The 26,796-nt window shown below is 35.7% G+C and overlaps 1 protein-coding gene across 2 annotated transcripts in view; it reads right to left on the bottom strand.

Moving 5' to 3' along the window:
- Positions 1 to 26,796, bottom strand: part of ITPR2 (inositol 1,4,5-trisphosphate receptor type 2) — a 259,178-nt gene that overhangs the window by 48,388 nt on the left and 183,994 nt on the right. For both annotated transcript variants that reach the window (XM_072765722.1, XM_072765723.1), the window contains 5 exons: positions 24,942 to 24,999; positions 23,053 to 23,218; positions 21,859 to 22,032; positions 1,652 to 1,741; positions 1,411 to 1,536 (listed from right to left, as the gene is read on the bottom strand). In XM_072765722.1, the coding sequence (XP_072621823.1) occupies positions 1,411 to 1,536; positions 1,652 to 1,741; positions 21,859 to 22,032; positions 23,053 to 23,218; positions 24,942 to 24,999 (614 nt within the window). The remainder of the gene's footprint in view (positions 1 to 1,410; positions 1,537 to 1,651; positions 1,742 to 21,858; positions 22,033 to 23,052; positions 23,219 to 24,941; positions 25,000 to 26,796) is intronic.

Here is a 26,796-nt window from a genome sequence, read left to right as displayed (position 1 = left end):
GAAGATGAAATAATTTGGATTATCATTGCTAAGGATTTAATACCTTTCATTGCCTTTCAATAATTCTTTTATTTTACTCTGTGCCACAGAATGAATTATGCCACCTAAGGAAGGGTAGAATTTACAAGTTTACATGTTAAAAAGTAGCTGAATCAGGGAGCAATCTCATTCAAGGAGCGAAAGTCCAAGTGGGGGAGAACATCTGCACCAGCAGAGAGCCCTGGCATGGCACGGTGGCACCTGAGAAATAAAGAGGGCATCCACCCTGGGGCTGTCAGAGCCTGAATGAGAGGCAGAGTGTGTCCATATGGAGCAGTAGGTAGCAGCAGTGATGGAATATTAGCTATTTACAGTATTAACAAATGAATAGCTATTTGAACACACACACATATGTTCCCTGGCTTTGTCTACTTAGAAGGCCTAGAAAGACTAAACCCCAAAAGCAGTAAGTACCCTTAGTTCTCAGAACTTTGCTTCTACTTGTTGTTCTCCCTCAAACATAACCAGGGCCACCTAAAGAAATGGCTGACTGCAGGGTTGGAGCAAGGAAACATCTTAATGTGCAAAAACCAAGGAACTACTCAAAGAATGAGGTTGGAGGGCAAAAAAGCTAGCTCAAAGGGATGCTACTGGGCAGACTGAGGATGATCTAAGAATACACAGATAATTAGAGAAGCCTACTGCAACCGATGGAATAAAATGAGCATCCGAAAGTTCATACAGATTAAAATAAGTCAAAAGTTTGATGAAGAATGGGGTATTTATTTAGTTTCGAAGAACCTCATCACAAAATACTCATTAATTACCAAGGGAAAATGAGTACTTCACAGTGGAGAATTCTGGAAGATACCACCTTAATCAAGTGATCAAAGTAAACACCAAGAATAATGAGATCAAAATCAAAATCATGTGCCTCCTGATAGGAAGTGGTGGAAGAACTTAGCCTCACTTCTGTTATGTTCCTGCCAATGATGCATAGCTGAGGAAACATTAGTCAGTCCAAATTAAGGAACAGTCTTCAAAAGAGCTGGTCTGTCTTCAAAAGTGTCAATGTCATAAAAGCTCCAGCATGAGGAGATAAACAGACATGACAACCAAACAGCACCTATTTCTGAAGCGGGTCTTTTTGTCAAACAGGACACAGTTGAGATGATGAGAGAAATGTGACCAGCACCTGAGGATTAAGTGGCAGGAAAGTGTCAGTGCTCTTTCCTGAGCTGGAAGGTTGTCACACGGTTATGCAGAAAGAAGAGCTTCCATTTTGTAGGAACCACATGCCAAAGAGCTCAGGGCTGATCAATTTGGTGACTGACTTCCAAGCAGTTCAGGGAAAAAATTCTCATAACTTTGCTATATATTTGACATCATATCAAAATAAATTTTTTTTAAAAAAAGTAACCAACCACTAACCTTTTCATAGGGAATCTTCAGAAGATCCAATACCACCGAATGAGCTCCCATGTTTTTCAGTAATCGTTGATGTTGATTCCGACACTTTTTATTCTGTACACAGAGTTTACTTAGTCTAATCAAAATCTTTAAAAATAAAAAAGCATTAAATACAAGGAATATGATATTAAATAGAACACACAAACATAAATTATTTGCCATGCAAATATAAACCCAATAAAAATATCTGACACATGCTAACCTCCTTTACAATCCGGTAGTTATTGCTTTTATTGCTGTCAATCTGAGGTTTCCTTGTTCCATCCTGCACCGGACTCAAAATGCTTGATTCCTAAAACAAACAAAAGTATGTATTTTTATCTCACATGTAGTTTTGTGATAAATATATTTACTTTTTAATAAATAATAAATATGTTTTATAATTATTTTGTAATTTATTATTCAAATTAAATATTTCCTTTGCACTTTTTTTATCACATAAAGAGCTCCTTGGCTTGAATAAATCATGCCAATTACCATTTCCCAATAATAACCAAATTATAACATAAGCAATATTACTAATAATCAATGAGTTAAGTCAAAAAGTAAAAGTTATTACACATAACCATATGCTAAATATATCAGACATATCATTGCTTTATGTTGCCTAGAGGAGAATGAATAGTAAAAATCCAGGGGAAAAATGTGTAATTTTATCATCAGGGATAAACTACAGGGGGAAAAAAAGGTGAAGAAGCATATCATAACAGCTGATAAAACATTTCAGGGATGGAAGGAAAGAACACTTTAACCCAAGAATTCTCTGCCAGGTTACCATGACATCCTTAAAAGTCATGGCTTAGGGCCAGCCAAGCATGGAACCAGGAAAATGAAGAAAGGAAAATAAAATTTAAATTAAAAATAAGATTTTAAATTACTAAATTAATAAAGCTTATTAAGAGGTCCTGAAACACTAAAAATATTTCATTGTAACAACCGTTATCTGTAGCAGTACAATAAAAAACAAATATAGGGAGTGACATATTTTAAATATCAACTCTTATAATCACTGGGTAAAAATGAAACACATTACAAATAATTTAATACATGAGCATTTATTAAGACTTAATACATGCCTGGTACTAGACAAAGGTGAGTGGATCTAAAAGAAATAAGATATGCAGTCCTTCCCACAAGAAAATTATAGTCTAACTTAAAAAAGCTGGGAGAAATATGAACATAAAGATTTGAATTGAGCAGAATTCACTATTCAGAGAGAGAAAGAGAGAATAGCTCTATCTTCAGACAGCTTTATGAAGGAGGTCAAGTTGAAGCCAAGGTCTTGAAAGATGAAAACTATTTATTTAAGTATGAGAGATGTGTGGGGGGAAAGGGGCACTTGTTAGGTGAAGAAGTCCCTTTAGCCAAAAGTATTGCAGAAAGAGCACACATAATAGTGTACAGAGAATGGCAAGAGCAGCCAGTGCATGTTGCATGAGAGAGGGCAATTAGTAGAGTGGGACCTGATTGCTTTCCTGACTGACAACATGTACAAAATGGCATTGGGATCAATGTCAAGTCCAACTTTAGTCAAAAACACACTAAATTCCTGACTATGTTGATGATGTTCGTTCTCACAGTTAAAGGGGACCCCAATCTAAGCTCAGGGAAAAGTAGCCAAAATATGCAAAGCCAATCAATGTAATTTAATTTGCCCCAAGCTGTTTCCATGACAAATCACAAAATGAATAGAAGCCAAGAAAGAAACACACACACACACACACACACACACACACACACACACACAAAACTAACCATACTAGTCAAGGAATTCTGATGCAAGGCTTCAAGTAGAGTGACTTGAATGGTGGTGACCCATCACCACTCCTCAGTAAGCTTTGTATTCGTCTTTGCTTCTGTCCAAGCAAATATTGCCTCTTTCCTACCTGAAATTCCAGTACCATCTACACACTTACCTTCCTTGTTATGTCTCAGAGGAAAAAAAACTTTTGATGCAGGGATTTTTCAAATCCATCTTCCCTGCCTCTCCTCCCTGCTTCATCTCTGCTTCCTATGCATAAATGGATGGTTTCTGCTCTCTAGTGATGCTTTCTCGCCTCTTTAAAAATATGGCTAAGTGAAGGCTAACCAAAGATTTTTCAGTAGTATTTCCCATCCTTGGAAGAAGTAGTCCTGCATCTCAGACTATGGTCCCACTCAATTTCTCAAAAGAATACTCTCTACCAAACTGTATTAAAACTGTTTTATGTGCTAATGACTCATAGTGACCAACACTTTATTTAGCATTTGATTCTGTAATTCACTATCAATTTCTTTAAACCTCTCTCTGTTTTATCATGCCACAATAGTCTTCAAGATTATTTTCTACCTTTCTGACCACCTTGTGCTTTCACTCAACAAAACTGGAACTGCAAAAAGTGAAGAATATGAATGCTGAGAACATTCACGGTGTTACTGTTGGGAGTCCAGCATTATGTCACCTATCTATCTTGACAAATTCTAGGAGGGAAAGGAACGCAGTCCAGCCTCCGCCACAGGTAAATAAAAGAGAAAAAAGGAATGCAAGAGATTGTCTGCAAGACAACAAACACTAGGTGAATCCTAGAAGGTTATAGAAAAAGGTATAAAGCTACATATGTAAGAGAAGCCAGTGCAGAAGAGGGAAGGAGCCCAAGTGCTGATATGGATGGAAACTATGTAGATAGAAAAAGCCAGGGGATCAGAGAATGAGATAAATAGGGTTCTATCTGATAGCAAAAATTATTGATGAGAAGTAGAAATTGCAAAAGCTAGAAATATAATTAAATTTCCTTTTTTTCTGATCACAAAGGTGGAGGTTGAAATTTTAAAAGGCCATGTTTATTTTTTTTTCTGGAAGAAAAGAAATATTAAAGAAAACCAACTTTGCACTATAAACCAGGATTAAGATATTACCAAGTCTAAAGATTTACAAAGCTCCTACAGTGAAGAGATGTTTCTGATATATGTCACCTCTAAAAAAAATCAGTTGAAAATACAGGCAAAGTTTTGGCAGATATATTTAAGTCCATTTTTCAAACAATGACCTGAAGAAAAAGCAACTGTCTTGTTCTAAGAAAAGTAATCTCAGGCAAAATGTGCTGCATTACAAAAAGCTATGCTCTTTAGTACAGCCCAGAAGATACAGGCAATTCTAAACTCCATAAGTATGGGAATTATGAAGAATAATTATTTTAATTTAAAATTGCCAGCAGTCAACAAAAGTGGGCATCACTGGAGAATTCAATAAGCAGCCCCTTTTAATTTCAGAAAATAATTCAATGTAATTAAACGGAACAAAAATATTAACCTACAGAACATCTGGATGATTCCAAAGCAGATCAGGGGAATTTAAGAAATATGTAAACTACATAATTATGGTTAGGTTTTATTTTATTTTGATGCCAAAATACTCTAAGTAAAGGTGTTCCAAAAGTTTTCCTCCAGAAAGGGCAAAGAGTGATTATGTTTTTTATATTTTATGTAACTTTGATCTTAGATCAATGGCCAAATCTACAAAGCCCTGTCTTCGTCCTAATGTCAAAATTTTAGTGAAGTACAAAATGCAGAAGTGTAACTTATGCCAAGTCCCAGAGGAAAGCAGGCTCCAAAAAAAATGTGTAACACTGAGAACAGTGCTGTGCATATAGTAAATACCCAAATTATCTTTCTGATAACAGTGATGAAGAATAGATATGGCACTCCAAAAGCATTTGCACTTTATTATTATTATTTCCTATCATCTGGAAGAATTTGACCTTATTTCCTCTAATGGAATATAGGAAACTGCTTAGTTCAGTGATTTCATAGAGGCAGTTAGATTTTTAATTGTATAGCATTTACTGTAACATAAAGCGGTAGGTTCCAAAACAATATAGCAAGAATAGTTTAGAAGGGTCTAGATATTTCTAGAAGAGTCCAGAAATTGGATGGGTAACAGAGTTCTAGGCAGAGACTCAAAGAGTGAATACCTAAACAAATACTGGTTCTGAATATAGCTACCCACCCCCAAATTTATTTTGCATCAGTCAAGCAGACTTTTTTATACGAGTAGCAAAAATCATAAAGGTGATACTGTATGAGCTATATGGTGAACTAAATATTGGCACCAATTAATGGAATCTGGCTCCTTAATTTAAACAAGGGCAATGCTTATTAAAAAAAAAAAAAAAGACGTTCCAAATCCTACAATGTAGAACTGCCTGCATCTGCAGCTGCATGATTAAAATAGCTCAGTGCATGTCTTCTCTTTGTCCCCACCCCAATGAAGTCAAAGGATGTCCTTCCTCAGCAATGTTGTCAAGTTAGCAAGACTGCAAAGCATTCTGCTCACCATCTGTATCCCTAGGCTTCTCTTCCTGTAACCATTATTCAACTCCATCAGTGGCATCACTTACCAATCACCATCTTCCCAAATTTGGATGTCAAAGCCTTCCTTTTCCCTTCCCATCTTCTTCCAAAACATGAATGAAAATGCAATAATCCATCTTTTATATTTGATTCACCAATTAGATTATAATTTAGTTGAAGCTCTTCATAAGAAATATCACTTCCTTCAGATAACTGAATGATAACCTCACTGTGGAATGATATTTTTTTTCTCTCTCTCATCTAAGAGTGACATCATATACCAGTCATTTAGGAAGATACCTAGAGGGTTGCAGAGCCCTAAAATCACCCTAGATCTACTTATCTGATCTTGTATGCAAAGCTAATTTGGACAAATATGGGGTCATGGTTAACAGTATCTGCTTCCCCTATTTGGCATCTAAGGCTGCTTAGCCCAAGATCTACAATGTGCAGAAGAGGTGGTGTCCACCATTTCTGGCAGGTAACTTCCCTCCAGACTTCCCTCAGCTCAAGCCCAAATACTTTCCTTTCTAGAGAGTAAAAACATATTCCTAACCTTACCCCAAACCTGTTTTCCTCTCCCTTTGTCGCAAGACAAATGCAATATTCTGACTCGCTTGCCATCATTTTAATTAGTATTTGATGATGTTTAATCAGATGTCCTAGAAAACATCTCAAATCTCTCAACCACCTGTATCTCTGATAAATAAGGTACCAAAAAAGGGTGTGCCACTAGAGTGCATTAGGAAAAGACGGAATATATTGATGATGAGTCTATTCAATGTTAACTCATAGTTGTTTTCATAAAATTGCAGCAGGAACCCATTACAAGTACAGGAACATATAACGCTTTTTATAATACTTTATATAATATATAATACTTTTTTATGTAATCCTCACCAGTATTATATATGGAAACATAGAAAGGATAGGCAACTCTCTAGTCAGCAGGGTGACACAGAATAACAAAGCATTGTACAGGAAATGAAAACGGCAATATAATAGAGCCCTTAGAGACTGTCTGATACCTGATATGTTAGGTAAAAGAAGCTTCCCCAGTGACGATCATATCACAACAGTCCCTAATACAGCTGTGAAAAGGATGTTGTCCATACAGAATCTAAGAGAAAGGCATCAGCACCTTTTTTTAGACTCTCTCTTTACCAAGCAATCATTACAGAAATATTAATGCCTGGTCTAATGACATCTGCATGCTCTGATGTGACTGAATCAACTTCTATAATTTTCTTATAAGCCCTCTGCTGAGGAAAAGAAACCACATAGGAACTTAGAATCCTCACTAACAAATTAAATTGAAAACAAAAGGCAAAGTGGGAGAAAAATTAGTGAGACAGTAACCGTTTTTATAACAAGAAGAGAAATACTAAGTTTATCATAAAACAGCAGTAATTTTAAATGTAAGCCAAAGGACAAGAAGGGAAAAGATTCTTATACTGTAAGTAACTTAAAGAAATAAATTCAGGAGGTACAAGCACTACATTTAAGAATTTGCATGGCAACCAAATAGAATGGGATGTGTAAAAGGAGCATTTGACTCAAAATCAAAAATTAGCTTTCAGATGTATGTCCTGTGAAAGGACTTATTTTTATGACACTCATCTATAGCAATCACCTTCATCAGCATTTGCTCAGAGGCAAAGGACTGGGATATGTAATGTTATATAAACAAATGAAATCAATATACAATGAAGTCTGAGGCAAAAATTAAAAAAAAAAAAAAACAGAGATAAGAAAACAAATCTCAGAAAAGGAAAATTCAGGAAAGCCTGCTCCAAAATTAATGGTTAAAGTTCTTCATGCCATTACCACAGTGTCCCTCAATGATTAGGTCATGTAGGAATGTTCTGTCGAAAGCACACGGACTCCATCTGTACCAAGCCATGAAGGTTAAACATTCTACCAGTTGCTTTTGTCAAGAGTTAGTCAATCATAAGTTTTGCTGAAGAAACAAAGTTTATGTAGAACTATTATCCTCGCTGTGCAGAATCAAAGTACTAACACTTGGGAAAGCACTTTTTCTCTGCAGATATTCTTCTAGAGGGATCTGCCTTCTTGCTGGCTTCCTTTATCAAAGGAAAAAGATCAGAAGTGGCAGGCAAAAAATGGAAACCAGTTTTTGCTTTTAAAAAATAATAGAATGGGGCACCTGGGTGGCTCAGTCAGTTCAGTGTCTGATTCTTGATTTTGACACAGGTCATGATCTCAGGGCCATGAGATCGAGCACAAGTAGGGCTCCACGCTGGGTATGGAACCTGCTTAAGATTCTCTATCTCTCTCTCTTTGCCCCTACCCTCCCTCCCCTGCTCATGCATGCTCTCTCTCAAAAAACTAAAATAAATTTTAAAAATTAAAATAATAATAACAGCCTATGGAGGTAACAGAAAATCATGAGACAAGGAAGGTATGCCTAGAAAAAAAAATAGAGAAAAAGCAATGGAGGGAAGTAAAGCAAAGGAGGGAGAGAAGAAAGGAAGGAATTAAATTCATTCTCTCACTAAGATAAATCTGCATGAAACCCAAATACCTATGAGGAAAGTTAATGCTAAGACAACAAGAAATCTCAATAATGAGAGTATAAGATTCCCAGTGAAATGCAAACAGTCAAGAAATCTTCAAGGACTTTTAAGTTTGTTTAAAATAATCACAGAGATAAAGTGAAGAATAATGTCTCTCACACCATGTGGACACCTCTGTGGCTGTCACATGCTCAGGTTGACTCCACAGTGTCACTTAGCATAGATAAAGGATAGCTTGAGGGACCCCTGGGCGGCTCAGTGGTTGAGAGTCTGCCTTTGGCTCAGGGCATGATCCCAGAGTGCTGGGATCAAGTCCCATATCAGGCTTCCTGCATGGAGCCTGCTTCTCCCTCTGCCTAGGTCTCTGCTTCTGTGTATGTGTGTGTGTGTGTGTGTGTGTGTGTGTGTGTTTCTCATGAATAAATAAATAAAATCTTAAAAAATATAAAAAATAAATAAAATAAAATAAAGCATAGCTTGATTGAGAATAGGGGACACTAAAAGCCAAGTGCCAACAAGAGAAGGCATGTGTTCCCCATCCTTCCATCATCCCACAGTAGGTGCTGGGTGCTCTGCTGAACACCAGCATGGCTCTAGATCTCTGAGTACCTGCTCCTACCCCCACCTTGTAGTAACTTCTTATGCAGCAAGTGTGAGAGCAGCCTACCAATGAAACTTCTTGGGCAGTAGGCAGTAGGCTGTCTGGATTTAGATGCCCATTGTTTATAGGAATTTATCAGGAACACCAGCTATGGAGCCCTCAGAAATTGGACAGCTCCTGCTGAGTAGAAGCCACAGATCCCATCAGAAGCCAAACTGCTGGACAGGCTTTCAGAAGAAAAGACACTGCCTCCCACACTCCACACCCTGACCCCCACAAACAGTCCAGCTAACTTGTCTATATAATCCAGAGTGAGCTCCCAAGGACATTTTTCAGTTAATTCCATTCCTTACATTTCAAATCCATTAAAAGAACGAAAAAAATATGAAGTTAAGCAGGCAGATATGAATCTAGAATGCATGGATGTGAAAAAGAACCAATCAAAAACCCTAAAAAGTCCCTAAAGTAGAAACTAGATAAGCAGCTCAAACATTAGACTCCAGATCAGTGAGAGTATAAGTAAGCTTTTTAAAAAGAAGCAGGCAATCAAATACAGGTGAGTAAATAAACATAGAGATACAGACATACAGATATAGACACAGAATTATTGTGAAGAAAAATTAACAGCCAAAATAAATAACATGAGTGGGAACGTCTCTTAGAAATGCTATGGTAGGGGATCCCTGGGTGGCTCAGCGGTTTAGCGCCTGCCTTCCACCTGGGATGTGATCCTGGACTCCAGGGATCGAGTCCCGCATCGGGCTCCCTGCATGGAGCCTGCTTCTCCCTCTGCCTGTGTCTCTGCCTCTCTCTCTGCCTCTCTCTCTCTCTCTCTCTCTCTCTGTGTGTGTGTGTGTGTGTGTGTCTCATGAATAAATAAAAAAAAAGAAAGAAATGCTATGGTACCCAAGTGACCAGCTTCTCAACCCTTAATAAAGAGGTGAATGAACATAAATGGTAATTCTGACTTAACCCATTCAGATATGATTTTCTTAGTTAATCTTTTCTTTCTCTATTTAGAATTCAACACCTTTTGAATGTGATGAATTAACAATGCTACTGATACCATCAAATTGTTATACTCTAGCCTTTAATCTTTCAACAAGGATGGTATAGTCTTTCAATGCCCGGGAAGATAAGTTTAATAAAATATATATATATATATCATATATAACAGGTAATAAAGTTCATAGGTGCCAAGGTTGCAGTGGGCTTACTAGATGACCAAATCCATCCCATCCTCCTCCCTATTTATAAGAGATCAAGTACAGTATTAGGATAATTTTGGAAGGCAGCTATGCTCACCACTATACCACCAACGCCTCGTATTAGGATAATTTTGGATCATATGCTGAGACTTGCCAGTATTAGTAGACAGATTGTCCATTCATATTTATTGCCCAGAGTAAAGAGAACCTATCATTGAGAAAAAAAATTTTTGTTATAGGAAAAATTTTTTATTGCGAAGATGAAGAATCACATTTAAGAAAATCACATTAATGTTATCTGGTCTTCTGATATCTAAGCAGGCACAAAGTTAGACCATTATGATCTGTTTTAAAACAATGCTAATCATTCTGTGTTTAGAGCCTTTGTAAAGATTCACTAAACAACAAAGGAGTATTATCTGTATTGGCCTGCTAGAGTGCATGCTGCCTGCTACTGGCTGTTGCCATTGACATTGTGACATATTTCATCCTGTTTACAATAAATTGTCACTATCTTTGGCAGTTGGTTCATTGCAAAGTGTAGATTATTTGGCTGTGTACAAGTCAGCAACTTTGTAGTTTCTCACCTTTTTCTCCTTATATTCAACTATTATAAATGTACCATCTTCCTGGCTTCTCAATCTACCTATTTGCATATGTTTCTACTGCTGCCACCCTAGTTCATGCTTGCATAACCTCACAACTCAATTTAAGCAAGAGGCTCCTACTTGGTCCCCACCTTTAGTCTCTTGCTCTGCCAGACTAAATTTTGCAAGATAACTTAATTATCAGGGGCTCCCAATTTCCAGACACTTCATATACAAGCCACTTATTCTTGTTGAACTCTGATTCTCTTGTTATTACTCTTAAATACATTAGCTAAATAAATCCTCCCAACCCTTCAGAATGGTGAAGCCTTCGCCAGGTCCTCAAGCCCACACTGATTCCTCCCTCATCTCACCACATAGGTCAGTATTTAATCAGACATTTTGTCATATTCTTTTCTATGTGTTCATTCTTTGAGGCAAGAGGCATATCTCAAACATTAGATCTGATTACAGTATCAAAAGGGAATAAGAAAGGAAATGAGAAGTTCAGGTGTGTACAAAGGCTTACAATGGCATAATGGTGAAGGAACCAAAATTATACTCTAGGCAGAATGTTTAAAAGAAGGATTTTGCTCTAGAGAGACACAACAGAAATCAAATAGAGGTGGTTCAGATATGGTCCACATTGCTTCAAACCCAGAAACAGTAAAGAGACATTAAAAGGATAAATATGTGGGCTTAAAATAAAGAAGAATCTAAAGAAGTCTTTAAGACTTCAAAGGAAACTTCAGAACTGTCAAATATGACAAAATAAAATTGCAGAGAAACCTCTCCAAGTATACAGCATCTAAGAGTGATAGATAAAATCTTTTAAATATCATTTTTTAGTTTAAAAAATCCCTTTTTATTACAGAAAAGGAGATAAATGGAGGCCAGAAACAAAAATTCATCAAAATTTCCAAGCAGTAGTCAAGCACTGGATTCAAGCAGAACCAGCCCTGAGGGCATGTGTCCATATCTGATAAACTGGATACTGAGTTTGATTATGTCCCCCCCACACACAATGGAAAAAAAACAAAGCCTGAATCCCAAGCAAAATGAGGTGCCTTGGAACCAGAAATCCCTAGAGGAGATATCCAGAATAAGCCAGGAAAAGATATGGTCTACAGAGGAACAAAGGGGTACCTGGCTGAGCCTTGGCTTGGTCAAAGCCAAAAAAAAAAAAAAAAAAAGAAAGAAAAAAAAGGAGAAGAGAAGAACTCTCCTGAATACAAAGACAAGTCCACTTTCACTTAAGATTTGGGATTAGAATTCCCACAAATAAAGGGGCTTCAAAGATCCCAAGCCCAAAACACTGTTTAACATGGTTACAAAAAGTATAGCAATTCAATGTCACAGAAGCAAATGACATTTCCTCTGGATTACACATAAATCCTCAGAGGAATGACACATACAAAGTTCCAAAGAATCTAAGTTCATAATATTTTTTTAAATTACTAAATATCTAAGTAAACACATTTCCATGGACTCCTGCAAAAGTAGCCACCGGAAAACTGCAAATGGCCCTCCTATGACAAACCAGCTACATCCTGGATAAAGAACCTATCTTAAGTACATTTCTGGGCTCACAGAAAACAAAGGAGTCCAAAACTCCACCACCCATCTACAAAAAAGAAAAAGAAAAAGTCAGCTGAAGCCAAATCAGAACTCTAAACTTCAAGACACCATGATAAGGTTTTCTGAAGGTAAATGCCAACAATTCAGAGATGAAGTCTGTTCTAAGCAAGTATCAAATTCAGAGAGCTAAACCTGAGATTCCTGCCTTCAGACAGATGTAGGAGAAGAACGCATCATGGTCTCAGGCTAGCAGGGACCCCGGGCAATAGACCAAGGTAATCACAAATACTCTAAGGAAAACATACCCAATTTCAACCCTCATGCCTAAGTAAAAAAAAACACAATAGCTCAAAACCAACACTCTAATATTTATAGCAGCCTTTATTTATGATGGGCCCAAACTGGAAGCAACCAAGATGTCCTTCAAGAGGTGATGGATAAGCTGCTGTACATCCAACAATCAGGTGTTATTCAGTGATAAAAAGAAATGAGTTAGCAAGTTACAAAAGGATATACAAGAGCCTCTAATGTGTATTGCTAAATGAAAGAAGTCAGTCCGCAAAAGCTACATAACCATTAGGCCATACAACATTCTGGAGAATGCAAAACTATAGAGACCGGAAAAAAGATCAGCAGTTTCCAGGACTCAGGAGCTTACAAGGGAAGGACAAATAGGAAGAGCACAGAGGATTTTCAGGACAGTGAAACCAGTCTGTATGATACTGTGTGTGACATTACGATATTGTATTTGTCAAAACTCAGAGAATTGTACAATACAAATAGTGGAACCTAAAGTAAACTATGGAGTTTAGTACATAGTAATGTATCAATATTGGCTTATCCATTGCAGGAAATGTACCACATTACTATAAGATGTTGGTAATATGAAAATGGGGAGAGTATATGGAAATTCATTGCACCTTGTGCGCAACTTTTCTCTAAACCTAAAACTGCTCTAAAAACAAAGTCTATTAAAAAAAAAGTATGGTCTCATAATCAAAGACGACCAATTATATAAGGTAACAAGTAACATGAATGAGAATCATAAGAAATTCCCTAGTGCTTCTGATCCTGGAATTACTATACGTAGTCTAGAAAATAGCCATATGGAATCACAAAAATTAGCAAGCAACAAAAGATGATTTAAAAAATGACCAAAAAGGGGGATCCCTGGGTGGCGCAGCAGTTTGGCGCCTGCCTTTGGCCCAGGGCCCGATCCTGGGGACCCGGGATCGAATCCCACGTCGGGCTCCCGGTGTATGGAGCCTGCTTCTCCCTCTGCCTATGTCTCTGCCTCTCTCTCTCACTGTGTGCCTATCATAAATAAAGAAAAATTTAAAAAAAAAAAAAAAAGACCAAAAAGATTGTTTTAAAAATCGAGTTGCAGGGCAGCCCGGGTGGCTCAGCAGTTTAGCGCCGCCTTCAGCCTAAGGCCTGATCTTGGAGACCCAGGATCGAGTCCCACATCAGGCTCCCTGCGTGGAGCCTGCTTCTCCCTCTGCCTGTGTCTCTGCCTCTCTTTCTCTCTCTCTCTCTCATGAATAAATAAAAATCTTTTTAAAAAATTTTTAAAAAATAAAAATCAAATTGCAGGTATGAAAAAAATTACTGAAATAAAAAATCAGTAGGTAAACTGCAGACAAGACATATTTAAAGAGAGATGCATATGTGTCTAAAGAAATTACTCAAATTCAGCACAAAGTCCCAGGTATGGAAAATATAGAAAAGAAATGAACAGATATTGAGGCAATAATAAGGTTTAACATATACTTAATCATTTTCAGAATTAAAGCACCACTATTCAACAGATGGCAAACATCTCAACAGCAGCAATAGAAGCCTGGAGACATGAAATATTATCATCAGAAGTGGAAGAAAATATCTTTCAACTGATAAGAGTTTTTTTTGTCCCCAGTAAAAAATAATTTTAAATTTATAAGCATCAGACAAAAGAGCCCTAAAAACATGTCAACTATACTCAAATTAAAAAAACGAAGAAGCTAAGTGCAAGAAAACCAAACTAACAAAAATACCCTAAAATCATATAAAGTAAAAATTACTAAAACTATAGGAGAAAATGTATAAACCTACCATTGTAGTAAAAAAATGTCAACAAATCTCTCTCAATGATCAATATGTCAAGAAAACAAAAATATTAGTAAGTAGATAAATGATTCAAACACAAGAAGCTTGACTTACTAGCCATATACAAGGAACCCTATATCTGTTCACATTCTTCTCAAGCCCACATAATTACAAAACCTAACAGTATATAATAAGCCAAAAAAGCAAGTATCAACAAATTTTGGAGAACTGATGGCATCATAACCACATTCTCTTGCCACAAGTTAATTAATTAAGACTTCAATAACAAAAAAGGATAAATTTTGTCTAGACATTTGGAAATTTGAGAACTCACTTCCAAGTAATTCTGGGAGAAAGATGAAATCATAATGGAAATTTTAAAATATCTAATATTGAACAATAATATAAAAGGCATTTGTTAAAATTTGTGGAATGTAGTTGCTTAGAAGGAAATAATACCATTAAGTTTTTTTAAAGTTTGAAAAGTGTGTCAACATAAAAGGTTAGAGGATAGTAGAATAAATATGATAAAACAAACCCAGAAGCTCAACAAAGCCAAAAATAGATTCATTAAAAATGACGAATAAAATATGTGCAATGCTGTTAAGATGATACATGACATTATACATTCGTCAAAACCCACAGAAGTATACAACACAAATAGTAAAATCTGAAGGGTCAAAAAAAAAGTTAACACAAGTAAACAATATCAAGAATAAAAAAGGGGTCTCGGGGCACCTGGGTGGTACAGGCAGTTAAGCATCTGACTCTTGGCTTTAGCTCAGGTAGTGATCTCAGGGTGGTGGGATCCGGTTCCAAGCTGGCTCTGCATTCAGCATAGAGTCTACTTGTGACTCTCTCCCTCTGCCCCTTCCTCAGTAAAATAAATAAATAAATAAATCTTAAGAAGGGTAGGGGTCCTGAAGCTACAGAGATAGCAGAAATTTGAAAAGATAATGGAAGAATATGAACCAACTTATGCCAATAAATTTGTAAACTAAAGCATATGGCTAGAAAAATTTACAGCAAACTGAGCCAAAATAGAAAATTTGAATGAATTTATAACCATTAAAAAAATGAATTAGTAGTTAAAATCTCCCCACAAACTAAATCCAAGGCCCAGGCAAATTTACAAACACATTTTATTAAACATCACAGAATACATATCTAAGCATAGGCAAAGAAAGGAGAAGACCCTGCAGTTCATTTTATTATGATATTAGTCTAACCTTTTTACCAATACTTGACAGGAACAACATAAGAAAGGAAATTTACAGGTCAATCTCACTGACAGCATAGATGTAAAATCCTAAACAAAATATTAGCAAACTGGATCTAGCAATGTAAAATTATCACCAAAATAAATTTATTTTAGAATACAAGATTACTATGGTAGAAGTTCTATTTATGATTCTTTTTATTAAAATTAGCATATTAAGAGGGAGATAGGTGAAATAAGTGATGGGGATTAAGGAGTACACTTGTAATGAGCACTGGGTGATGTATGGAAGTGTTGACTCACTATACTGTACACCTGAAACTAATATTACACTGTATGTTAACTAACTGGTTAAATAAAAACTTTTTTTAAATTAGCAGATTAAGATTAAAGAAAAATAATAATCTTGATATATGCATAAACTATATTTAATTAAAGTCAATAACCATTCATCATAAAAATTAGCAAACTAGGGATAGGGGGGATTTCCACAGTTAATAAAGGGTATGTACAAAAACAATTGGACAAAAAAATGATGTTCACAGTGAAATATTAAAATCATTCCCTTTAAAATTAGAAGCAAGACAAGGATACTGATTATTACCACATCTACCCATTATCCCCATATCTACTCACCACTTGTACTGGAAAATTTTACCAATACAACAGAGAAGAAAAAAGGAAATAATAAATAAAAAGATAATACTCAAGTTTGAACTATAGCATCACCATGACTTGAAGTCAAAAATATTTTTAACCTTGGTAGTAGGTACACATTGGTAAATTGGTAGGACCTAACTAACTTACCCATACAAAATTTAGCTTAAATCTAAAATAGAAAAAGAAGTGAAATGGTCAATAAGCATATGAAAACATGCTTGACCCCCGTGAGTAATCCAGCAAAATCACAATAGAAAAAAATATGTCAATCCATCTAATTACCAAAAATGGAGAAGTGAAAAAACCAGCTGTCATGAGGGTATGGAGCTATGGAACTCTCATATAATGCTGGAGGGAGTGTCATTTGGTCATCAGAAAACAACTGGCATTATTTGGTAAAAGTAAACATACTAGATGTATTACACCTAAAGATATATCCTGAAGAATCTCTTTTCTTTTCTTTCTTTTTTTTTTTTTTTGAGGATAATTGACACACAATGTTACATTAGTTTCAAGTATACAACATAGTGATTCTATTTCTCTATACATTAAGGTACCAAGTATAGCTACCATCTGTCACCACATCACACTATTACATTATCATGGACTATATTCCCTGTACTGGGTCTTTCATTCCTGTGACTTATTCATTCCATAACTAGAAATCTGTATATCCTATTCCTCTTCATCCAATCTTCCTGTGCCTCACTACCCTATCCTCTAGCAACCATCAGTTTGTTCTCTGTATTTATAGGTCTGATTCGGTTTATTTATTGGTCATTGTTTTGTTTTGGTTTGTTTTTAGAATCCACATAGCAGTGAAATCATATGGTATTTATTTTTCTCAGTCTGATTTATTTGACTTAGTATAATACCCTCTAGGTCCATCCATGCTATCACCAAAGGCACAATTTCATTCTTTTTTATGGCTGCATAATATTCCAGTGTGTATGTGCATGTGTGCACACAAGCACATATGTGGACATGCCACATCTTCCTCATCTATTCATCTATCAGAGGACACTTAAATTGCTTCCACATTATGACTATTGTAAATAATGATACAATAAACATAGAAGAGCACACATCTTTCTGAAGTGTTTTCATTTTCTTAGGGTAAATGCCCATTAGTATAATTATTAGATCATATGGTATTTTGTTTTTCATATCTTAAGGGAATTCCATACTATTTTCCACAGTGGCTCTACCAACTCACATCGCCACCAATAGTACACAAGTGTTCCTTTTTCTCCACATTCTTGGCAACCCTTGTTATTTCCTGTCTGACTTTTAGCTATTCTGATATATGTAAGGTGGTATCTCATTGTGGTTTTGATTTGCATTTTCCTGATAATGAGTGATGTTGAGCATCTTAACATTTTAGGTCATCTGTATGTCCTTTTTGGAAAAATGTCTATTTAGGTCCTCTATTTTTTAATTGGATTTTTTGGTTTTTTGGTGCAGAGATGTGTAAGTTCTTTATATATTTTGGACAATAACCTCTTATCAGATATATCATTTGCAAATATCTTCTCCCATTGAATAGGCTGCCTTTTTGTTTTGTTGACGGTTCCTTCGCTGTGTAAAGCTTTTTATTTTGATGTAGTCCCAATAGTTTATTTTTGCTTTTGTTTCCCTTGTCTTAGGAGATTTATCCAGCAAAAAATGTTGCTACAGTGATGTCAAAGAAATTACTGCCTGTGTTTTACTCTAAGATTTTAATATTTTCAGGTCTCACATTTAAGTCTTTAGTCTGAAGAGTCTCTTAAACATGTGCCTCAAACAGCATACAAAAGTTTCTAAAGCAGCATTGCTTCTGGTAGCAAATTTTTTTTAAAAAGTACTAGAACAGGCAGCCTGAGTGGCTCAGCGGTTTAGTGCCACCTTCAGTCCAGGGTGTGATCCTAGGGACCTGGGATCAAGTCCCACGTCTCCCTGCATAGAGTCTGCTTCTCCCTCTGCCTGTGTCTCTGCCTCCCTCTCTCTCTCTCATGAATAAATAAATAAAATAAAATATTTTTAAAGTACTATAACTGTAAAGAATGAAAATGTCCACCAACAATTAACTAGATTAAACATGTGCATAAGATGTAATACATTAGAAAAAAATGAATGAGTTGCAGCTAGACATCAGCAAGGAGGGAGGGCAAAAATATATCCAAGATAGACTAAATGAAATATTTTTCATGTTTTTCATGTTTTAGAAATATAAATGTGTGTGGTAAAAAACTGTTAAGAAAATCAAGGAAATTAACAAACTCATGATAATGTTCTCTTCCAGCATATAGAGAGGGACCACAGGGACTTCTTACTAATAATATTCTATTTCTTAAGCTATGTGTTCATTTCAATAGAATAAGCTACCCAAGAGTTACTGAATTTGCCACCACGAAAGTTTGTTTTAAGAAATATCACACTCGGGTAGCCCGGGTGGCTCAGCGGTTTAGCGCCACCTTTGGCTCAGGGTGTGATCCTGGAGACCCGGATCGAGTCCCACGTCGGGCTCCCTGCATGGAGCCTGCTTCTCCCTCTGCCTGTGTCTGTCTCTCATTCTCTCTGTGTCTCTCATGAATAAATAAATAAAATATCAAAAAAAAAGAAAAGAAATATCACACTCACATGAGCTATTTAGGGAGAAAATAAATATCGCACAGGAATTGGACTTTATATAATTTAATTCTAAGGTTTCATAATTCCATACCCATCATAGTAAACAGCACAACATGTTTTACATAAAATCCAATAATAATTATAATGAACAGCCACTGGCTACTAACTTTTGCAGACACTATCAATTGCTAACCAACAGTCTTTCTTTGTTCTTCCTTGATAGCAGATTTCAATTTTGTTCTACTACCTATCCTTCCCCCCATGTAATTCAAGGGAGGGCATCCGAGAGCTTGAGGATCATCCCTTACTTAGTCTAAATTAATCCTCTAATCCATTGATTTGGGGGTAAACAAGTGGCCCTGCTTTAGTCAAGTAGACATGAGATAGAATCTACTAAGGGATGCCTGGAAAAGGTTTCCTTGCTCCTATACGGGAGACTCACTAATGTATAAAAAGGCATATATATTTATTTTGGTGTTGCCGTGCAGAGACATAACATCTAGGATTCTGCTGCCATGATGCAACCATGAAAAGATCAGTCTCTAAATTAAGCCTATCAGCCCATAATGACCACACTGAGAAAATGAATTAATTAAAGCTGGAGCCTTACTTCTTGCCTTGTTGGTAAAATAGCATGTCACCTTATTGTTTTTATTTTCCCACTGAAGTTGTATTAACTGACATGTCATGTGCCCAGTGTGTTCATTTCATCTCACAGTATCCTCATGAGTTAAGTTCACTGAATGTCCGTCGAATGAATATTAAAAAAAAAAAAAGGAATTAAATTGCCCAAAGTCACACATGTACTTAGTGGCAAATTCTGGGGTATCTGACGTCAAAACCCATGCTCTTAATGCCCTATCCATTCAAGGTCATCTTTCTGTGGCTGTAAGGGCTGAGAAGAAAATCCTAATAGACATGAACGTCCCATTATCTACCCACATGCTTTTCAGGTGTGAGTCAGTGGTGGTGGAGTAGCAATGTTGGCAGTAGCCAAAACAGCCTCTTCACCTCTGAATCATAACTATGATTTTTTGACCTTGAAATCAATAGTCCAGTGGCTGCCTCCAAACAGTACTCCTCCAGACTTTCCAAAAATTTAATTCCTTGTATTAAATCACTTCTTGCTTCAAGAAGCTAAAATTATTACCATTTTCTGAACTGATAAATCCTGTACTCAACAAATAATAAATAAATTCTAGCTTTATTGACTTAAATTCATCTGAAGTATGTAGAAAATAGATCTATAACCCTAATGGAATGCACTTTTTTTTGCACTTTTATTTTTAAGGTATCCCCAATCAGACAATTTATTCATCTCCTTTCTTTCGTCAATACAAATTGCTTATTAAACTGCTCAGGGGAAACCAGGATATGCACTATGTTAGAGGCTCTTTCTCCATTTCTCTCAGAGGTTAGGAATTTAAACTGCAAATGAGTGACTTCATGGAATCTCACACCTATATTTTACGTGACTTTTTTGGTAAACTTTTACAAAGAGCATAAAGCATCTTCCTATGGTTGTCAGCTGTTCTTTATTTTAAAAATGCAATGTTCTAAAAGGTGAAGCAACATTATATTTATTCTCTAGAAGATGTGCAAATTATGTATGCACAAAAGGAAGAGGTATTCCAACCTGTGAAAGCATAATACATCTCTTAACATCTTTAAATATTGTATCCAAAAGTTCAGTCTTACATTAAAGAGCCTAGAACTTATCATCAGAAAGACCTGGGGTAAAATCTCATTTGGGTCTCATAGAGCTGCTTGATATTGAGGAAATCCTCGGTTTTTCTGAATTTCAGTTGATTCATCTTTAGAAATATGATCTTTCTAACTCTGTCCAAAGTTTTTAACATTTAAAAAGAGGTACCATGTATGAAAATGTGTACTCTAAGATGATGTATAGCAAGTACTACACAAATGTTAAATATCCTCTTATTTCTTAAATATGCTCTAGAAAAACACTATGTCAACAACAACAAATGAGCTGCTCATGAGACAAATTTGTGTGGAGTAGGAAGTCTACATTCTAGTAATTTACATTATGAAATCACAGAAAAAGCTGCTAAAAGATGAAGTCAAAAATTTTTTGCAGGTTAGTGGCAAGTAGTCCTGAGACAAGGAAGAAGTAGTAACCCATCAGATGAACTTCCCTTTGGTACTTTTCCACGTTTTGAGGACTGAAATTATCTCCTTCTCTGTCTTCACCTTTCACTACACAATATTTTGGGTATTCCAACACACAAAAAATCTGGGGTAGGTAAACTCCTCTAAAGAGTCTACCTTCCTGCAGATTAAAACATGACTAAATGAAACACTAGACAGGCATTAAGAAACAATATCTTGTCAATTTTGATGTTGGCATTGGTTTGCCAAGTACTACCACTGAAACATGGCCTTAAAAACTTAAAATGATTATTTAGTATTTAGTGAAATGTGAAAACAACAACTAATTAAGCCACCAAAAACTAAAACTTATACAATAGAAGACTTAGGATCACCATCTTACCATTCTTTAGATTGAATACATACTTCTGGTATTTTCATGCTGGTAGTAAAGCATATTTTTCCATTTAACTATTTTTACATATTATATAATGGTATGCAAGAAAGAAAGAAATGATTTACAGCTTGGAAATAGATAGCCACAGTGAATGGTAAAAAAAAAAAAAAAATTCACATCTTTTTACAGGTCTATGCTTAGGACCCACTCCTTTCCCCATCTGACTCCATCCTATTGTCCAGATTCCTGTATTATAGAATTTACAGTGGAAAGGAAAAAGAGTGGAAAGATAGGCAGATGAGGTAAAAACTGGTAGCAATCGACAAGAATTAACCAAAACACGGGTTTATGGAGTTAATTGATTGGGCAAGTGAAAGTCGTCTTCTCTGTTTTTCAGAACAAAATGTTTCTTTACGAATAATTTTGCCTATCAGGCATATGTTAAAAGATACTGTTTGTATTATTTCAAAATGTATCTTGACAACGAACCTCAATTGGCTCTTCACCACCTTTTACTTGACTTTCACCTATTTCCCCGTTCTCATAGCTGCTGCTCTTCTCAACCCATAACTCAGATTTTTCTACAGTTAGTCGAAGCTGGTCTAGATCTGCCTTGATTTGCTTGTAGTTATCTACATCTTGATTGGACACCAGCAATTGCACCTGGAAACAGAAGAATTTGAACCCTCAATTTACTTATGGAAATTCCTCCATTCTTATTTCATTTATGTCAAAAATCCCAAGTCTTTTAACAAATGTATTCCTCATTTGAAGTTTAATATTTCTAGAATATTTATGGTTATTTTAGATGTATATTGACCATAAAATCTAACCTGGAAGTATCTGTGAACACTACCCAATATGTTCATATGTTATAAAGAATTATATATTTTTAAAAAGTGAGCCTTAGCAAAGTGCTAAAGAGTAATTTAAAATAAAAGATCCCCTAATTCTAATTTTACTGCTGAAATTAATTTTTCCAAAACTCTAGCTATGTGAAAAGAGGTAGAAATACAGAAATAAGTGGAAGAAAATCTGATGGTCTAAACCTCATATTATAAACTTTTATTTTATTATAATTTATATGTATTACATGACATACAAATTATGCATAATTATATCTATTTGTATAATTACTCTTGTAACTATTTACATTTTAATATATTCTTATAGAACTTGCTAATACAATGAATATTAGTGAAACACACAAGCATTAGGTATTAATCATTAATAGTCTCAAGATCACTGTCATCTGAATGACAAAGAAAAAGATTAGATCCAAAATAGTTACTTTCTTTTGTATTTATATATTTTTCAATCACAAAATATTTATTTCAGCACTAGTGCTTATCCTAACCAAATTTATCAGTAAAACCTGGGGTCAAAATAATAGCAGTGACAACAAAATTCCTAATATGGCATTATCCCCCAGTGCCTCCCTAAATCTTAGTGCCTATCATTTATATTAAAGATATTAACTGAAAATCATTCGTGGGGAACTCTTTCTAAAATAGATCATGTCTTGGCTTAAGACAAGGCCACATCTGTCTTTAAAAATAGGAAGTGTCTCTAGGATAAGCCATACAGTCTCATTAACTCTGCAACCATGAATTCAGGTCAGATATTATAAACAATATTTTCAGAGCTTCTGCTATGGCACCATGGAGGGCTTCTCAATCTTACCTGTTTAAATGCCTGTAAAACTTCTGCTCTCTGGCTGAAGTGCTTGAACAATAGTTGCAGGGCTCCTGATAGCAAAGGAGGGTAATCATGCATGATCAGATGAATGAGGACCCGTAAAAAGGTCCTGCCTCCTTCATCATCAAGTTGAACTGGATTTTTTTCCTTTCTGTAAAACCAAAAATAATTTTAAAATAAGTTATATCGGGGATCCCTGGGTGGCTCAGTGGTTTAGCGCCTGCCTTTGGCCCAGGGCGCGATCCTGGAGTCCTGGGATCGAGTCTAACATCGGGCTCCCGGCATGGAGCCTGCTTCTCCCTCCTCCTGTGTCTCTGCCTCTCTCTCTCTCTCTCTCTCTCTCTCTCTGTCTCTCTCTCTGTGTTTATCATAAATAAATAAATAAATAAATAAATAAATAAATAAATAAATCTTTAAAAAAAAAGTTATATCTACAAAAATTCTACTCATCTGTGGTTAAAATTGTGTATACATTCTCAGAGTTATATCACTTTTTTCCCTCAAAATTGGAAAGAAAAAAGGAAGATCATTTTACCTTTTTTTTCCCTGATATAACTGATGAAAAAACAAAGCACACATAAGAAAAGCCTGTATTTGTCCACAAAAGCAAGGATGACCAACCATCCCAGTTTGTTCAAGACTGAGAGGGTTCCCAGGATGCAGGATTCCTCAGTGCTTGCACTGGGAAAATTCCAGGCAAAGCAAGATGAGTTATTCACCTAGATAGAAAAAACTAGAATCCAGAAATTGATCTAAAAAAATCTCAACTCTAGTATTGAGAAGAGATACAAGAATGGATGTAAAACAATAAGTAACTTTCCCTAGAGCCCTAGAGACCTCTCCACGACTGGTGGTGAGCACCTAGGGAAGGATGGGGCACATGTGCATGTGCGTACACATGCACACAATCATCACCAGAGCTGGTCTGTGTATTTCGAATATTCAGACCCTGGGCAAATCTGCACTGGATAAGAGGGCCATTTATTTTAAGATGAAAAATCATACACTGATTTATTGTCTCTTCCTTGAAATAATGAAATACTTGAATAGGAAAACACAACAATAACAACAAAAACTGTCAAAACAATATAAAAACAAAGCTAAACCAAATGTTCACTAAAGATAAAGAAAAAAAGTCCTTTTTGATTCTCTTGATTCTTCATTCTTGTTTGTCTTTCTAACCAAAGAAAATGCAACAAAGGGCTTAGTGTGATATCTATTTAGGTTCTCATGGCAAGTCTGTAATAGAAATGAATGTAAGAGACTCAAAAATTTGTAGCTTAGACATTTTAGGTTGTTTTTTTTTTTTTTTACTTTTCTTTTTTACTGCTATTAGTTTCATTTCTGAAAAAGAAACAACTTAAAAACAATAAAAGTCAGGGTTCCTGAAAACAAAGGTGGGTAGTCACACCAGAGGCATTTTGTTTTCTTTAACCATGGATATTTCCAACTGGCAGAAAATAGCTTTATTTCTCACAAATGAAGTTAATGATAACATTGAAAGAAGTCACTTTCTTGCTTCAAATTTCTCAGATGCAGGAAAGCAATGTTTTGCAAGACACGGCACTATTTATACCAAGGGACTTAAAGGGCATTCACATGCTGTCATTATTTGAGGAAAGAAAAGCAAAGAATTCAGGGAAAAGTTCAATATGCCGATCTCATCTCTCTTGTCTCTTTCCCCTGACCTACCTAATGAAAGGCTATGCTTTCTCTTCTACAATACATTAAGAGCTTTATTTCTGGCAGAAATTATTTTGTCAACAAAGGATCTAAAATTAAATAAATATAAGAAGGTAAACAATAACAAAATATCAATAGAATTCTATGCAAAATCTTATCCACAAGATAAAGACAGATAAATGCTACCGTACCTTCCAGCAAACATAGTTTCAGCCTGGGCTGCAATTTCATCTATATCAGGAACAATAGCTGTTAAGAGAAATGGTAAAATCCATTCTTTATGGGTACCATAGTTAGGAGTCATAGTATTTACATTTATATAAATATGCCTAATAATATTTGTCTTAATTTCTTTATACCACCAAAAGTCAATGAACAGCCTAAAAAGTCACAATCTTTTTTTTAATAATAAATTTATTTTTTATTGGTGTTCAATTTGCCAACATACAGAATAACACCCAGTGCTCATCCTGTCAAGTGCTCCCCTCAGTGCCCGTCACCCATTCACCCCCACCCCCCGCCCTCCTCCCCTTCCACCACCCCTAGTTTGCTTCCCAGAGCTAGGAGTCTATGTTCTGTCTCCCTTTCTGATATTTCCTACCCATTTCTTCTCCCTTCCCTTCTATTCCATTTCACTATTATTTATATTCCCCAAATAAATGAGAACATATAATGTTTGTCCTTCTCTGATTGAAAAGTCACAATCTAATTCTATTTCAAGATCAACATTTCAAATGAAGTTTATTTTAAATATATATTGCTATAGTCAGAGATATATTTAGAAGACCAAAAAGAACCATTTACAAAGTTGCTTTATCTATATAAACACATATTTATATGCAACAACTAATCACACACTCACACACACACATTTGTAAGTATGTATAATTTAATGGGGTGATGACATGGAAGGATGTTTTTAAACATGTTTGTTAAAGAATCAGATATAGCAATAATGAACCTTGTTATTATATGGTACTTCCAAACAACATGTCCTTTTACCCACACTTCCTTCTAAAATTCCATCCCTTCTTCTTGTGGGACATTAATTTTTTTATGTGAACCAATCACGATTTCACATCCATCCTCACTAATAATATTTTGAAGATATCTTTCTGAAAATAACACATTTAAATAAGTACATTATTTATTTCTTATCTCCAAAGCATAAAAAGAAAACAGAGCAAGATATTAAAAAGGCAAAAGAATATTCCCCAGAAAGCTCTCTCTTATAGATTCAACCAATGAAAGAAATCAGGTAAATCTAAGAGAACTGGTTTTCTGATGGATTACACACACACACACACACACACACACACACACACACGCCCCACCCCATACTTTATTGACACTTAGAGCTTCTATTTCCAGAAGTCTGGCTTCTGAGAGCCAATAATTTTTATGATCCTGTCAATGCAACCACCAACAAGAGTTTCTGGTTCTTCCCTATCATTCCTGGAAATAGCCCTTTGGGGGGTTCTATACTTCTGGGAATCATAAAAACAACACTGTTGCAAATATCCCAGAAGTGACCTCTCCCTTAGGAAAGCTTAACTCCATCTACAGAGGCATGCTGCCTTTTGGATGGTACTCATGACTCAGAGAGCAGGACATTGGTCTACCCTTCATTTTAACTACACACTTGTAATCAGTGAATCAATCCTGTCAAATTGATTGATGGTGAAAAAGAGGAGGACACCTGACATTTTCATGGTGGTTGTGTTTTAAAGAAAATTCCACATCTGTGGATTTTGTATACAAATCCTATCCTCAGAAAAACAATTCTGTACCTGGCTAAATCTTTAATACACATAGCTTCTAGCCTGCTATTACTGGCCTGATCTATCCAGACAAATGGAAATTTAGTGTTTCTTAGGTTCCAGAAGGTACTTTCCAGAGTCACAACATTTTCACAATAATTTTTATGCTCTTTCTTCACTATATTCCTCTACACACAAATAGACTGGTTTTATTCTCATGTTTTTTAAATGTGAAAAATAGTCATATAGTACCAGTCCATAACCATGCAAAGTAAACACACACACA

This window comes from Vulpes vulpes, chromosome 8 (assembly GCF_048418805.1).
Source record: "Vulpes vulpes isolate BD-2025 chromosome 8, VulVul3, whole genome shotgun sequence".
Taxonomy (NCBI): domain Eukaryota; kingdom Metazoa; phylum Chordata; class Mammalia; order Carnivora; family Canidae; genus Vulpes; species Vulpes vulpes.
The sequence above is the reverse complement of the archived record's forward strand: the minus strand, read 5'-3'. Positions and strand labels throughout refer to the sequence as shown.